This window comes from Lepidochelys kempii, chromosome 2 (genome assembly GCF_965140265.1).
Source record: "Lepidochelys kempii isolate rLepKem1 chromosome 2, rLepKem1.hap2, whole genome shotgun sequence".
In the NCBI taxonomy this organism is placed as follows: Eukaryota; Metazoa; Chordata; order Testudines; family Cheloniidae; genus Lepidochelys; species Lepidochelys kempii.
In genome coordinates, this window is record NC_133257.1 from 264,903,892 (window position 1) to 264,918,017 (window position 14,126).

Genomic DNA, 14,126 nt, shown 5'->3' on the forward strand with positions numbered 1-14,126 from the left:
GGGTAAGGTTTTTAACCTGAGATTTATACGCGGTGGAGTCAGTTCCCTACCCAGACTCCCTTGCTCGCTCTGTGCCTCAGTTTCCCTCTTCTAAAATGGGGATCATAGCACAGCCCTGCCTCACAGGGATGTTGTGAGAATGAATGCACTAAAGGGTGTGAGGTGCTGGGGCCAGATGAATGAGCAGTGATGTTCACCAATATACATTACACTATTATTTATTTACGGCACAGTGGCATCTGTGTACATGGCGGCATAATGAAAATGTGACCACAAGGTCCCCTCTCAAAAGCATTTATCACCTGAGGCCCCGATGATGCAGGCTGTAATGGGCGGGGGCGAGGTCTGCCCACCCACCGCAAGCTGCAGGATCAGGGCTTAGAAGCCCAATTCTGCAAATCCTTAGCCGCCAGAGTAGCCCTAAATGGGCACCAGATAGACGAGAGGTTCGGGCGCAGTGAAAGCTCGTGGGTGAGCCCTGATATTTAACCATAGCCCGTGCTGTGATTATTAACAACAATCGTTTTGCTGATCGGCTAGCAGCTCTCCAAGGTTTATGCCTCCTGGGTGAACTTTGTTTTAAAGAGACACTGGAAGGAGGAGAGGCTAGAGTCATGGGAGAGCATGAACAGGATTCCAGGTGTAGAGGACTGGGGCGGCATGAACTGGGGCATTAAGGGTGTGTCTGCATTCCAAAAAATAATAACCCACAGCAGCAAGTATCAGACCCTGGGTCTGCAGGCTTGGGCTCGCGGGGCTTGCGCTTCAGGGCTAAAATAGCAAGCATGGATGCTCCTGCTCACGGGCTCTGAGACCCACCCCCTTCGCCAGGTCTCAGAGCCCATAATCCTACTTTTAGTCCCATAATCCACTGACCCTCCTGTTCTCTCTCAAACTGATTTGCACCATGTGGTCACCTGCTCTCTTCACGGCCTTCTGTGTTAGGCTGTGCTCACTTTCGCCCGCGACCTGCAGGTCCTTTTGGGCAGAGATACGTGGCCCGTTGAGCACAATTCACCCACTGCCTGGCACTTTGTACTCCAGCCGTGGAGGCAACCAGCCAGGACACATGCATGCAAAGGCCGACATGCTCGCGCCAGGCTGACGGAGAGCCCCAGATAGCAACGCACACGCTGTTACGCCCCAGGAGACGTGGGCACAGGCCCACGCTGGCACCCTGGCACACATACAGCTGTGCTCACAGATATACCCGCTGACACAGACGTGTATTCCCGCACACCGGCATGGACCGAGAGACACAAACGCCATTACAGCTCGATGGAGGGATGCGCTGTGACGAGTTGGGGGTTCTGTCTGACCCACTTCCGAACTGGGGATGATTTTATGAAATGGTTTCATGAAATCACTCTATCATGGGAAGCCGACATGTATGTGGCTCCACCCTGAGGGATATGTCGGGTGTCTGCCAGCCCAGTGGCAAGGGTGGGTGATCAGCATTCAGCCATCGCCTATTTAGTGTAAGACACCTTGGGACAATGGATTTGCCCTAGTTGAAAGAAGACACTTCCTCCTTTTGTCTGAAGGGAGCAGGGCTTGGAAGTAATGGAAGGTTACCAGGCGGAGAACAAAGGAAGCAGATGACCACAGCAGGAGTCTAGAAAAGGACTCCCCTGGGGAACTGGGAAAAATGAGCCATCTTGCACCAGATTAAGATGAGGGACGCTGCTGCAGGGGCAGGTAGGCAATGGGGGGAGGACCCAGCCTGCCTGCCTGAGCACGGATGAGCTCCCAAGAGAAGGGTGAGCCGGGAAGGGACATCGTGTTTAGGAGGTTTTATGTGATCTGCGCTCCCCTGTGATGTACGTGATTCACTAGAAAGCATAAAGTTGCCAGACTGAACCACACGGGTGAGGCTTTTTCCCCAGCGTGCAGCGCGCAGAAAGACGCCGATACAGGCAAAGACTGGCACATGTCCAGAGACACAGGTGTGAGCGTGCTCACACGTACGCTCGCCCGGATATACCGTCACACACGCTCACCAAAGCAGACCGCCCTCTCCCTTAGCACTCAGTGCAAACACAGAGCCAGCCCAGACATGTGCCCAAGTACACTCATCCCCCCCTTCAAACAGACACCTATTCCCAGACACACACAGCTGGCAGTGCAGCTGCAGGCCCAGACAAACACCCCCGTACAGACGCACAGCCCACCCGGACCCCCTCCCTAAGGCCTGGGTCATTTTTTTGGGTTGCTCCTCCCTGCCTGTTTCCAATCCGCTGAATGTCCTTCCCGTAATAGAGTGACCACAATTGGACACCGTATTCCAGATGCGGTCTCCCTGGTGCCTAGCACGGTGCCAGAATAACTTGGGCTGATTTATATTCCATACCCCAGATAAACACCTCGAGCCCTTGTTTGCATATTTCCCACTGCCAAGCGGCCGCGCAGATGGTTTTAATGTGTTCTCCACATGTATGCAATGCTTGCACAAAGAACGGAGGGGGGTGGGGTAGGAAATCTAGAAGGCAAGTGAGCACATTCCTCGGTGGATGCCCCCTTATGATACGGGATGAGCAGTGGAAACGTGAAGACTTCAGTGTGCAATTGTCTCTCTGCGGTCAGCTTCCTGAGGGCTTCTCCACAAAGACCCCCTTCCTCCCTGGCTGTTCTGGTTTCAGCGGTGCCTCCCTGTCCCACAGTGGACCACCTTCTGTTGGTGAGAGAGACAAGCTTCCAAGCTACACAGAGCTCTTCTTCAGGGCTGGGAGAGGTACTCGGGGCATCACAGCAAAATGCAAAAGCCAGGTCACAGCAGGACAGAGAGAGGCACCAGGTCATTAACCCTTGCCAGCCCCTGCTCTGCCGGAGCTGCCTCCTACCTGCTGGCCAGCTCCTTGTCAGGCGGCAGCAGGTCCCGTCCCAGCCCTGGCACAGAGGGAGCCCAGCTGGGGGTGGGGAGGGAGATGGAGACGATCCAGTGACCAACAGGGGGGTAGAGAAGAGGAGAGGAGAGAGAGATGGGGCGGGGCCTTGAGGGAAGAGATGGAGCAGGGGCAAGGCCTTGGGGGAAGAGGCAGAGAAGGGGGCGGAGCCTGGAGGGAAAAGAAGAGAAGGGGTGGGGCCTCAAGGGAAGAGGCGAAACGGGGCGGGACCTTGGGGGGAAGAAGTGGAGCATGGGGGGGGGGCTTCGGGGGGGGGGGGAGGTGGGTCTGGATACCAGCATTTAGAAAGTTGACAACCCTATTGTTGAAAATAAGTAGTTAGTCCATTTTTTAAGGGACCATTCAAGGTAGAATGGCCTATTAACACCTCTGCAGTCATAGTGCAAAAAGAGGAGTCAGTGGTTACAGATTGTTGTAATAAATCACAATTCCAGTGTCATCCTTAGAGGCCCCATTGTGCTAGGTGCTATACATACAAATAGTAAGAGACAGGCCCTGCCCCAAAGAGCCAACAGTCTAAGTAGCCAAAACGGACAAAGGGTGAGTAGGGTGAAGTGACTTGACCAAGGTCACATAGCAGAGGCTCGAATAGAACCTGCAGGTCCTGACTTCTGCTTTGTTACCACCTCCACTGCCTCGCAACTGTTCATGCAGCATGATTTAGTCAGGGCCTGCTAACCTCTCGCAGTTAGGTTGTGAATTTACAAATCTCCGAGCGCCTTCTCTTTTCAAAATTGTGCGTGTGTGTATTTAGTATTGGCTGTGCTCTCTGGTGAGAGTGTGGTGTGGTCTAAGGGCACTGGCCTAGGACAGCTGAACCTCTTGTGTGTCACCACTGCACCCCATCTACCGAGACTCTGAGCTAGAGGGCCAGGTGAAAGGGGAATTCAAAAATCTTCAGACATACGTGCCTGGAAGGGGACCTCAATAACTGACCTTGTTTACGGAAGTGGTGAGCACCTAGAATTCCTATTGACCTTAGCTGAGGGATGCTCAGATCCAGGTCAGCAAATCACACCACTTCTTGGGTGCCTGACTCTCAGCATCCAAATTAAAATTCCTGGCCTCTGCCTTTCTGTCCTTAGGCTCTCTGCCTTTCTCTCCTGAGGTTTGTGGCAAGTTCAAGATGCTGTATGCTGATCTCTCAGAGCTACCAAATTCATTGCCACCAAACAGGCGGATGGTAACCAATATGGGCAACAACTGACTTGGGCAGGATGGGAACCAGCCAAAAATTGGTAAAAGGCTCTGTAGCCCCTGCCCGATTCCCAGAACCATGCAGTCTCTCACCAGCTAGTTCCTGTCTGGCACAAATAAAATCTCAGGATCACGTAGTGCCAATCAAGCATGACGAGTGCGTTAGACTCCGAGGAGGCCCCTTTTGTGTCTTCGTAGCACCACATCCACACTTCAGGGCATGATGACGTCGCGTTGTCACAATGTCACTTCCTCCCGCCCAGGACAGAGCAATGCGATGTTATGAGGCAGACGTGACAAGCATGGGACTCGAGGGGCAGAGAAGGCAGCAATCTGCTCAGCTGAATGCTGTGAGTTTGGCCAGGCCGGGGCCTTTGTCCGGTAAAGGAGTGGCAAGTTTTTTCCCAGCCTTTGGCTGCCAGGTGGAATCAAGCACCCTTTTATGGCCACAGACTCAGAGATAGTATTGAAGGAAAGCGCTGTGGCTAATTCAGAGGCAAAAGAGCACCGCTAATGGACAGCGGACTCTGTGGGAACGCATTGTTTATTGAGACTGATAGAGCCAGGCAGAGGGCAGGTGAGTGCTGTGCCGGCCTTCCTCGTACCCAGCGGTCAGGGTTGATTTGGAGGGATTGGGATTGGAGCAGTATGTGGCTCGCCTGGACGGAGGTGCCTTGCTACCGGGAGCCCCGGCGGCGGAGGAGAAGGGCGAGTGGCAGGGCAGCGCTGACGTCCGACGGCAGAGCCCGGGACGGGGAGGAGAGATGCATTGTGCATTGGCCACAGGGTGAGCTGGCCCTTTCAGAGGCAGTTCAAATCCTAGCTGCACCTCATTCCCTTTTCCCCGATCAAGGGAATTCTGGGACTTGTAGTCCAGTGTTGTAGGCCAGAGAGCAAGGCCTGCTGGGAGAGGGAGGGATATAAAAGGAAGCTGCTTTTCTCACTGCAGAGGCAGGTTTGGGGAGAGTAGGTGCTGGGGATGGAGGGGCTCTTGGGAGGAGGGGATCTGGATAGCATCTGATGGGAAGGGGGCTTCTAGGGACAAAGAACCAGGAAGGGCTGGGGAAGGAGGGCTGAAAGGCAGGGCAGCCATGGAAGGAAGCAGCCCAAGGAGAGCAGGGAATATCAAGTGGAATACGTTAGGCTGGAGGAGGTGGCTACTTCACTATTTAGGGGTTCAGGACTAGAGCTTGTGGTAGAGAGAGGGCCTGAGCTTCTTGGTGCCTCTGCTGAGCTACCTTGAGGTGTTGAGCTGATGTCCCTGGGGTGAAGGGACTGTTGTGAATTCATGTGACCAAGGGGTGAAGGTTGCCTGGGCCTAGAGAAGGATCTGTGGCTTGGGAAGGGCAAGGACTGTATATGGATCTCTGCACCCAAGAAGTGAAGGGCTAGTTTGGGTCTGGTTGATTTCTGCTTACTTCTTAGCCAGAGGGTTAGAGTATCTTAGCCAGAGGGAGACTGCTGAGAAGCAGAAGGGAAACTGTGGCAGGCCAGTGGGAGGGGAGCGGCTCTGCTGAAGGGTTCAGGGAAGGCTGTTTGTGGGTGCACTGGCCAAGGCTTGCAAAGGCAGGTAGAGCAGAGAGTATTTCAGGTTAGGACTGAGGGGCACTGCCCATGTTGAGCAAGGCTCAAGGGTGGCTGTGGGCTGGGGTTGAGGTGCCCTGGCACAGCAAGGTGAGGTCTGGAACTGGGCTCAAGCAGAGTTGCTCAGGCAAGAATTAAGCGCACGGGGGCAAACAGGGAGGTATAAAAATTCATGCAAGGCCTGTCCCCAGCCTCTTCTCTTAGGGCTTCCCATTAATAAGCTCTAAGGTGACTCTGAGGGAAACGTTCCGGGCTGACGCACCTCCAAAACGCACCCAAACGCAGATCAGGCAGACGAAAAGCAGAGTCTCTGGAGCCCCACATCTACCTCTCCCTGCTGGGTGTCTCTTTATTGAGTGCCTGCTTTGACTTGTTATTGCGGCAGGGGCAATGGACAAGGTGCTGCTGTGGGCTGGAGGAGTGATTTGGGAAGCCAGGAGAGCTGAAGGAGGGCGGCGTTGACCCTGGCAGTGCTGGGACGAGCCTTCTGGAGCAGAGAGAGGACTGAAAACAACGTAAAGCTGGGCTCATAGGACAGGAGGGAAATGGGAGAGACACGGAAACCTTTCTGTAGGCAAAAGGCAGCATCTTAGAAGCTGCACGACTCCCTCGGGGAAAACAGTCTGAGTTGTCGGAGGCCATCGCTGCCTTGTCCCCTTCTGTCAGGTCACTGTGCGTTGGCAGGGCAGCTCGTGAGCCTGTCCAATGGGCTGTTGTTTCCCTGGCACGGCTGGAAGGAGGCCTGCGCATTGACAAAGCCTCATTCTAGGAGTAGTGGTGAGGGCTTTGGTTAAGGAACTGGACGGGTTCAATTCTTGTCTCCCTAAGTGACCTTCAGCCACTCTCTGGCTGTTAGAAACAAGGATGGGACCTGCCGTGGGGGGCAGATTGTCCCACATCTGCTCATGGTTGGGTTCTTTTGCACCTTCTTTGAAGCCTTGGTCCTGGCCACTTATGGACCACTGGCCTGATTCTATGTATTTGGTATCCTCCTTTGGAGGGAAGACACACTGGGAGTTCTGGCTGGATCAGCTACACACCTGGATCGGCCACAGAGGTTACTGATGAGCTCCCAAGAGTTGAGGCAGGACAGAGCCTGGGATTTCTTACTCCTGAACCTCGGGTCCCTGTCCTTCGAGTTAATTAGCTGGAGCAGCCCCTAGTGCTAACATGTTTGCCATGTGATCCAGTAGAGATCGCTGATCCACATATACCCTAGATAAGGTAAGTAGATAAGGCTATTAGCCCTTGCTCAGCTGAGGCAGGGAAAGAGCCAGAAACCAGGGTCAGGTATGAGAAGGAGCCAAGGTCCCCAAAGATAGCACAGCATCCTCACGCATCCGCATCTTCCCACCCCCGGTCTAGCACCCAGAATGGGAAGCGTCGGCAAAGCTGTCAGAACCCCTCCGCCCACACACACCCTGTGGAAAAGCAGGCATCGGGGCTCAGTGTTTACTCAGGCTGTTTGTTTATCGTTTTTACAGGGTGTGTAAAGCTCCAAGCCAGCAGTTCCTGCACGTACCCTGGAGTTGTCTTCCTGCCTTACTTCCAGGTGGCTGGGGGAAAGGTTTTTTTTTTTTTCAGCAGAGAAATGTTCTGTGACACCATGTTACCACATGAATCTTTAACCAAATTCCCTGCCTCCCTCATTCAAACAATCCGCAGCAGGTGCAAATTGGCATAGATCTGTTGGAGTTAATGGAGTTGCACTGATTTTTCACTAGCTGACATGGCCCACATTCAGTGTATGTATATATGTGCGCATATATACATATGTGTCTGGGTCTAGGTACCTGCCCATATATATATGTATATGTAACATCAACAGACTCCGGTTGTGGGCAGGCAGGATCGAACCGGGGACTTCTGAAGCTCAGTGCATGAGTCTCTACTACATGAGCTAAAAACCATCTGCCTCTTAGCCGTGGCTGTAGCAGACTCATTAATCTCTAAGTGGTCTTGGTGCCACTAGATAGGACAGAGCACCACACCCAGGAGGTGTGTGGTTTATATGTCTAACATATATACCCCGTATAGTTATTCCTGTCGTCTCTGGAGGTTATACAGTTTGTTGTGAGTTACATTTTAATTGTGTCCTACTGTTTATTCCGGGAAAAGCTCCTTTTAGGCCCTCTGAAACTAACATAACATGCATGCACGTGTAGGTACTCAGATATATTCTTACTCCCTCTCTACACTGCCATTCCGAGTGATGCAAGCAGCTTGTTGCAGTCCTAAACCTACATTCTCTTTGTTGAAAAGAAAAATCCTCATAAGCTTTTATCTGGTCAGTTACAATAAAGCTGATCCCCTCCAGTTATCTGTATTCAGTATTATACAGTGGCTCAGGAAAATGAGATGTCTTAGGAGAAACGAGCATGTATTTTTTGCAATGCCCGAAAGCAGCCGGTTGAAATTTTCTAATGAAAAATTCTCTGGCTGAGAAATGGTCTCTCTTTAAAAAAACAAAAAACAAAACAAAAAAAAAACCTGTCATGAAAAATTGTCGGCTTACGATTTTTTAATGTTTTTCAATGTCTGTGGTTTATCATTTTTCAGTTTATTCCCTTTTCCATCTTTTTTGAAAATCATTTTTAAATGACGGGTGAAGGGGGAGGGAAAACAAAGAAATTATTATAATGATAAACAAACGCCGGGGGAGGGGGCGGAAAGTGGTAGAAAAAAACAAAAACAGACCCAAAAATGGTTCCTTTTGAACCCTGGAAAATGAAAACAACTTTTGAAACATTTTGTGAATTTTTTTCGTCCATTTTTTTTAACCAGCTCTTGTGTTAATTGCTTTACAAAACAACAACAATAATAATTAATAATACCTAGCTCTTATATAGCATGTTTCGTCTGCACCACAAAGCCACAATAAAGGAAAAGTTTCCCTAGCCTCTGTTTGCCAGAAGCTGGGAATGAGCGACAGAAGATGGATTACTTGATGATGACCTGTTCTGTTCATTTCTTCTGGGGCACCTGGCACTGGCCACTGTTGGAAGACAGGATCCTGGGCTAGATGGAGCTTTGGTCTGACCCAGTAGGGCCATTCTTATGTTCTTTAGTGAGGGTCAGAAACTGCTTTTAAATGTCACCTGAGACAGACTTAGGTATTCAACGAACAAAAGGTCTAATGGGGACAGGTAAGGCAAAGGTGCCAATAATAACATCATCCAGTTACTCAGGTCAGGCATGTTTGATATTTCTGTTTTAACAATATTTCCTGAGTGTATTCATGCACTTCCTGTTGTCGATAAGTGTAGAGTTGAGTCAATACGTTGAATTCAACTTTCCATTAATTTTGACAGATGATTTTAAAGACGATGACAATTCTTTGCACTATTTAGTACTGTTCGTTCAAAAGTCTCAAATCCCTTCATAAACACAGCTTCCTAAACGCTAAACCTCAGTGCGGGACCAAAGTATTATTGTATCCATGTCACAGATGGACAAACGGAGGCATAGAGATAGTTAAGGTGTGATCCAGCTTCCATGAAAGTCAGCAGGAATCTTTCCACTGATTTCAACGGCAGCTGGTTTGGGCCCAGATCCACACAGGTATTTAGATCCCTAATGTCCACTGAAACCAATGGGCCTTAGGAGCCTAAATACCTTTTGTTGCATCTGGGCCTTGGTGTCTCAGTTACTTGATTCAAAATTGCAGCAAGTCAGAGGCTACAGAACCCAGGAGTCCTGACTCCCAGTTCAATAGTCTGATTACTGTGCGTTAGCCTCATCAGTCTCCAGCATTTCTGTTGAACACGCTTGCTGGGAAATAATTGCCCACTTTGCTAGTTCAGAAGCACTGGTGCTTCTGAACTAGCAAAGTGGGCAATTATTTTTCCATGCACTTTCCATCCACTTTCCATGCACTTTCCATCCATGCACTTTCCATCCACTTTCCATGCACTTTCCATGCACTTTCCATCCATGCACTTTCCATGCACTTTCCATCCACTTTCCATGCACAAAGTGAGGGGGGCTACCACTGAAGACAAATGTTAGAAGAGAAAGTGTAGCACAACCAGGCTTGGCAGAATTTGATTTTTAATTTTTTATCATTTCAGTGAATAATTTCTGTGTTTATTGTAAAGCATTTTCAAACTTTTTTTAATTTCAGTTTTCACAGTCGGGGTGTTCAGCTGTTTTTTCCTCTTGCCATCAATTTCAGTTTTCACAGTTCCGGGACATTAAAGGGGGCAGACACAATCATTATTTAATGGCAGCAGACACTGAGAGCCAAAACCGTGAAAGCTTTATAACCGGTACAGCACAAATTGTCAATACCACATGTCACAATATGCAAAGTAAATATGCTTCAACCAAACATCAATGAGCAGTGTTTTTCTGTAAATTCTGCCTATCTGTACATTTTGATTATTGATGATGGAAACATTTTTTTAGTTGTTTTTTGTGTGTATGGCGAAATCAACATTTACTGATGGGGGGGAGGGATAGCTCAGTGGTTTGAGCATCGGCCTGCTAAACCCAGAGTTTTGAGTTCAATCCTTGAGGGGGCCATTTAGGGATCTGGGGAAAAAATTGGGGATTGGTTCTTCTTTGAGCAGGGGGTTGGACTAGATGACCTCCTGTGGTCCCTTCCAAGCCTGATATTCTATGAAAAAGCTAATTCTGCCAAGCCTAGGTACAGCTCATGGAAATTGGGTATATATACCTATTCTGTCTTTAACTTGGCCCAATGGGATGTAGATCTCTGCTTTCTGCATGTCATGCCATGACACCGGCTCACTCTATACTGCGACTTCAGTTTCCTATTGCTGCCACTCTGCCATCTTTCATCAGCACTAAATTAAATATAAGAAATCAATAGTTAAATTGTATGTCATTGTATGCCCTAAATTTCCGGCATATTGAATCAGGCTCTGTCATCCCTAAACCCAAAGGGGAGAAAATTATTGAAGCTATTTTTTTAAAGGAATCCTGAGTTCTTCTTTAATCATATGAAAGCATATGCATTCCAAAGAATAAATTGCTTGAATGACTGAAAGACGGTTGATGGCCTAGCTTTGATGTTAATGGAAGAACGTCATCTCTGTGATCTTGGAACATTTGTTGTGTCTTTCATAATGGAATGCTATCACAGATGAGGAGAAGGTGCTTTATTTCATTCTGTTTTCATTCCTGTAGAGTGCCTTTAGACCAGACACTGTATGTAGCGCTGAGAATCTAGCTCTGCTGGGAGTATCAGTCTTCAGTGCGGTAATTGCTAAAGAGGGAAAGCTGCCTGCTGCAACTCTGAAATTAAAACAGAGTGGGGCCCGTCTGTGTGTCTGTCTGCATTTGTTTTCCTTTCAAATGGGTTCTTGGGACATGATCCTGAAAGGTTCTGAGCGGTCTGGCCCAGCTGGTCCTTTCCAGCAAAGTATTTAAGCAAGTGCTTAATTATAAGCATGAACATAATCCCACGGAAGTTAATGGGACTACTCAGGTACTTAAAATTAAGCATGTGTTTAAGCACTTTCTTGGACTGGCGCAGAGAGCTCAGCACTTTGCGGGCTTGAGTCCTTACATACCATATATTGCTGCAAGCCAGTTTTGGATAGACTAGGCGAGTCTGAAGGGGTTTCTTCCCTACTTTCAAGGGAATGCTGAAAACTAGGGCCAGGTATACACTCCATCTTAAGGCAGCACAAGTTATGTCCCTTAGGGGTGAGAATAAGTCAGCCCCCTGAGTGACGTAAATTACACCGACCTAAGCGCTGGTGTGGACAGTGCAAGGTCAGCGGGAGAGCTTCTCCCGCCGACATAGTTACCGACATAGTTACTCACGGGGGCTGGAATAATTAAGCCAACGAGCTCGCTCTCTCCCATCCGCTTAGGGCATCTGCAGTAGCTACACGACAGCATGCATCAGTGCAGGTGCTGTAGTCAGTTACCACGGCAGTCACGCTCCTCAGAGGAGAGGCTCAGCAGTTCTGAGCATGGACAGCACTTGGCTTCATCAGGTGTTGTTTGTACCAACCGGTGATAAGAAATAAAAGAACCCAGAGCAGACCAGTTGTCCTCCTCGTCATGTGTCCTGTCTCTGGCAGTGGTCAGTTCCAGCTGCTTCGGAGGAAGGTGTAAGAACCCAGCCGTAAGCAGTTCTGTGATCACCTACCTCCAAGCAAAGTTTTTTCCCGGCCCCCATTAGCCTATAGCTTGGCTTCTGGCCTGAAGCATGAGGATTTGTGGTCCAAATCCAGATTGAGGCACTGAAATACCTTTGAAGGTCTGGGCCCAGAGCCCTTCCAGAACTGTGGAGGGAGTTGTGTTGTTTTGTTCTTTTCCAACCCTTGCTACTGTAGCTCTGGATAGTCTCACCATTAGAGCTGGTCAGATTGTTTCAAGGTTTGATAAATTTCAAAACAAATAAAACAGGATGAACATTGAGATGAAGGGTCAGAATTGAGTTTTCAAAATAAATTCCAAAAAAAAAGGGGGGGGGAGGGAAATGTCTTGATGTGCCCCCCCTCCCTTTTTTTTTAACTACCCCTCCTCCATCCATATAGATGTCTTCTGAATCCTTTACGATGGCTGTAGGATGATAGACTTTAACTGTAGATTATGGAGTGTGAGGTGTATAAAATTTAGTTTTTTCCAAAAACTGGACCCGATCTTTCCTCATTGGAAGCGATGACCAAACTCCCGCTGACTTAACTGGGAATGGGGCTGGCCTAAAGGAACCCTAATATCCAGCCACCCGTTTCTAGAAAGCCTGGGTAAACTGAAAAGGAGTACTTGTGGCACCTTAGAGACTAACAAAATTCCAGAGCCCTACCTAAAACCTGGGGGTGCTGCAGCACCCCGGCAAAACTCCAGTTCACAGAGCCCCCCACTCCCTCACTGCCCAGAGCCCCCCCCAACCTACCCACAGACCCACTCTCCCACCCCCTACCACCCTGTGTCACTCACCAGCCCACTGTCGGCAGGAGCTGCTCATGCAGGCTGCAAGATGCTGTCTCCCCCTCAGCCAACCCTGTCCCCTGCCAGACCAGAGCAGCAAATTTTGAATTTATTTAGCACACAGCTGGGCTGTGGGTTGAGAACTGCTGTTCTTGACCAGGCCACTTATTCTTATCTGCCAGTAGAGGGCGCTCTTTCTATTAACTACCCCACATACAGCAGGCTCCCCGAATGGCTGGTTGGGCCAAAAGCATTGATTAGTGCCCTGAACTTAATTCTAGCTGGGAGAAGGCCCTTTCCATGCCGTGTACATCTGCGAGGCAGCCGGCACACTACAGTTCTGAGGGTGCCAGGGGACTATGTCGGTGCAGGCTCAGTGACTTCTCGTGTTTTCGCTTTTCTCCCGCAGATGGTTTCTGTCTGCCCGAGTGGGACGGCATTGGCTGCTGGCCCGAAGGCGTGCCGGGCAAAGTGGTGGCCATGCCATGTCCTGAGTACATCTATGACTTCAATCACAAAGGTAATAAAGCTCCTTCCCAAATGCCACGGGAACCTTCCAGCCTGCAGCAGGGAGGGATGCAGCTGAGGACTAGACAGCCGGTCGTTGGCCTAGGGAGACTTTCCCTTCTTGACTGGTGTCCCAGGTTTATACCCTGGCCCTTAAACAGTATCCCGGGAGTCACCCGTTAGTGCCTCCGGTGCTCTCATGTTGCCATAAGGGTGAATCATAGAATATCAGGGTTGGAAGGGACCTCAGGAGGTCATCTAGTCCAACCCCCTGCTCAAAGCAGGACCAATCCCCAATTTTTTTTGCCCCAGATCCCAAAATGGCCCCCTCAAGGATTGAGCTCACAACCCTGGGTTTAGCAGGCCAATGCTCAAACCACTGAGCCGTCCCTCCCCCGATGGTCTCAACACCTCCTAGACTGGGTCTTTGGGGTCTAGCAATCCTGGTGTGAGCATCAGGGCAGACTCCCGGTCAGGGACTTTCTTCCCCTTTCAGGGATCAATGCACGTCAGTATTTGCAGATTTTCACAGCCCACTGGACTACAGCATCTGGAAGCACTTAGGTTCGCATTGAGAAGCAGAGGTGAAGGTGGAGTTCATATTGGCTGAAGCCAGAGCTCCACCAAGCCAGACTGCTGCAGAATGCGTCTTGGCTCTGTGTCCCTTTGTATCTGACTCCCGAGTGAGAGCCCCTGTGTTGAGAGAACCTGTTCTCATCACAGGCACCTGACGCCTTCAAACCCTGGTTCTCCAGCTCGGGGCTTTTTGTTCTGCTTCCATGCAGGGAAGGGGAGAAAAGCAACTGGCTCTCGGAGTTCATCTTCAGTCACTGAGGTTCCCATTGACATGGTAGGGCCTGCCACTCAAATGTGTCGATTCCAGCCCAGTCAGCCTTAGTAGCTCAAACTCTTTGCCCTGATCGTCGATGGTGCAAGGACAATTAATTCTCACCCCACCCCCAAAGGTAGTGATGCAAAGCGGATGGGTGCGGGATCCTACAGACAGAGCATGAAAGTATTACAGAA

The 14,126-nt window shown here is 49.8% G+C and overlaps 1 protein-coding gene across 4 annotated transcripts in view; it reads left to right on the forward strand.

Moving 5' to 3' along the window:
* The window catches only part of PTH1R (parathyroid hormone 1 receptor), a 187,978-nt gene that overhangs the window by 111,185 nt on the left and 62,667 nt on the right, over window positions 1–14,126 (forward strand). For all 4 annotated transcript variants that reach the window (XM_073334849.1, XM_073334850.1, XM_073334851.1 and 1 more), the window contains one exon: window positions 13,003–13,113. In XM_073334849.1, coding sequence (XP_073190950.1) covers window positions 13,003–13,113 — 111 coding nt within the window. The remainder of the gene's footprint in view (window positions 1–13,002; window positions 13,114–14,126) is intronic.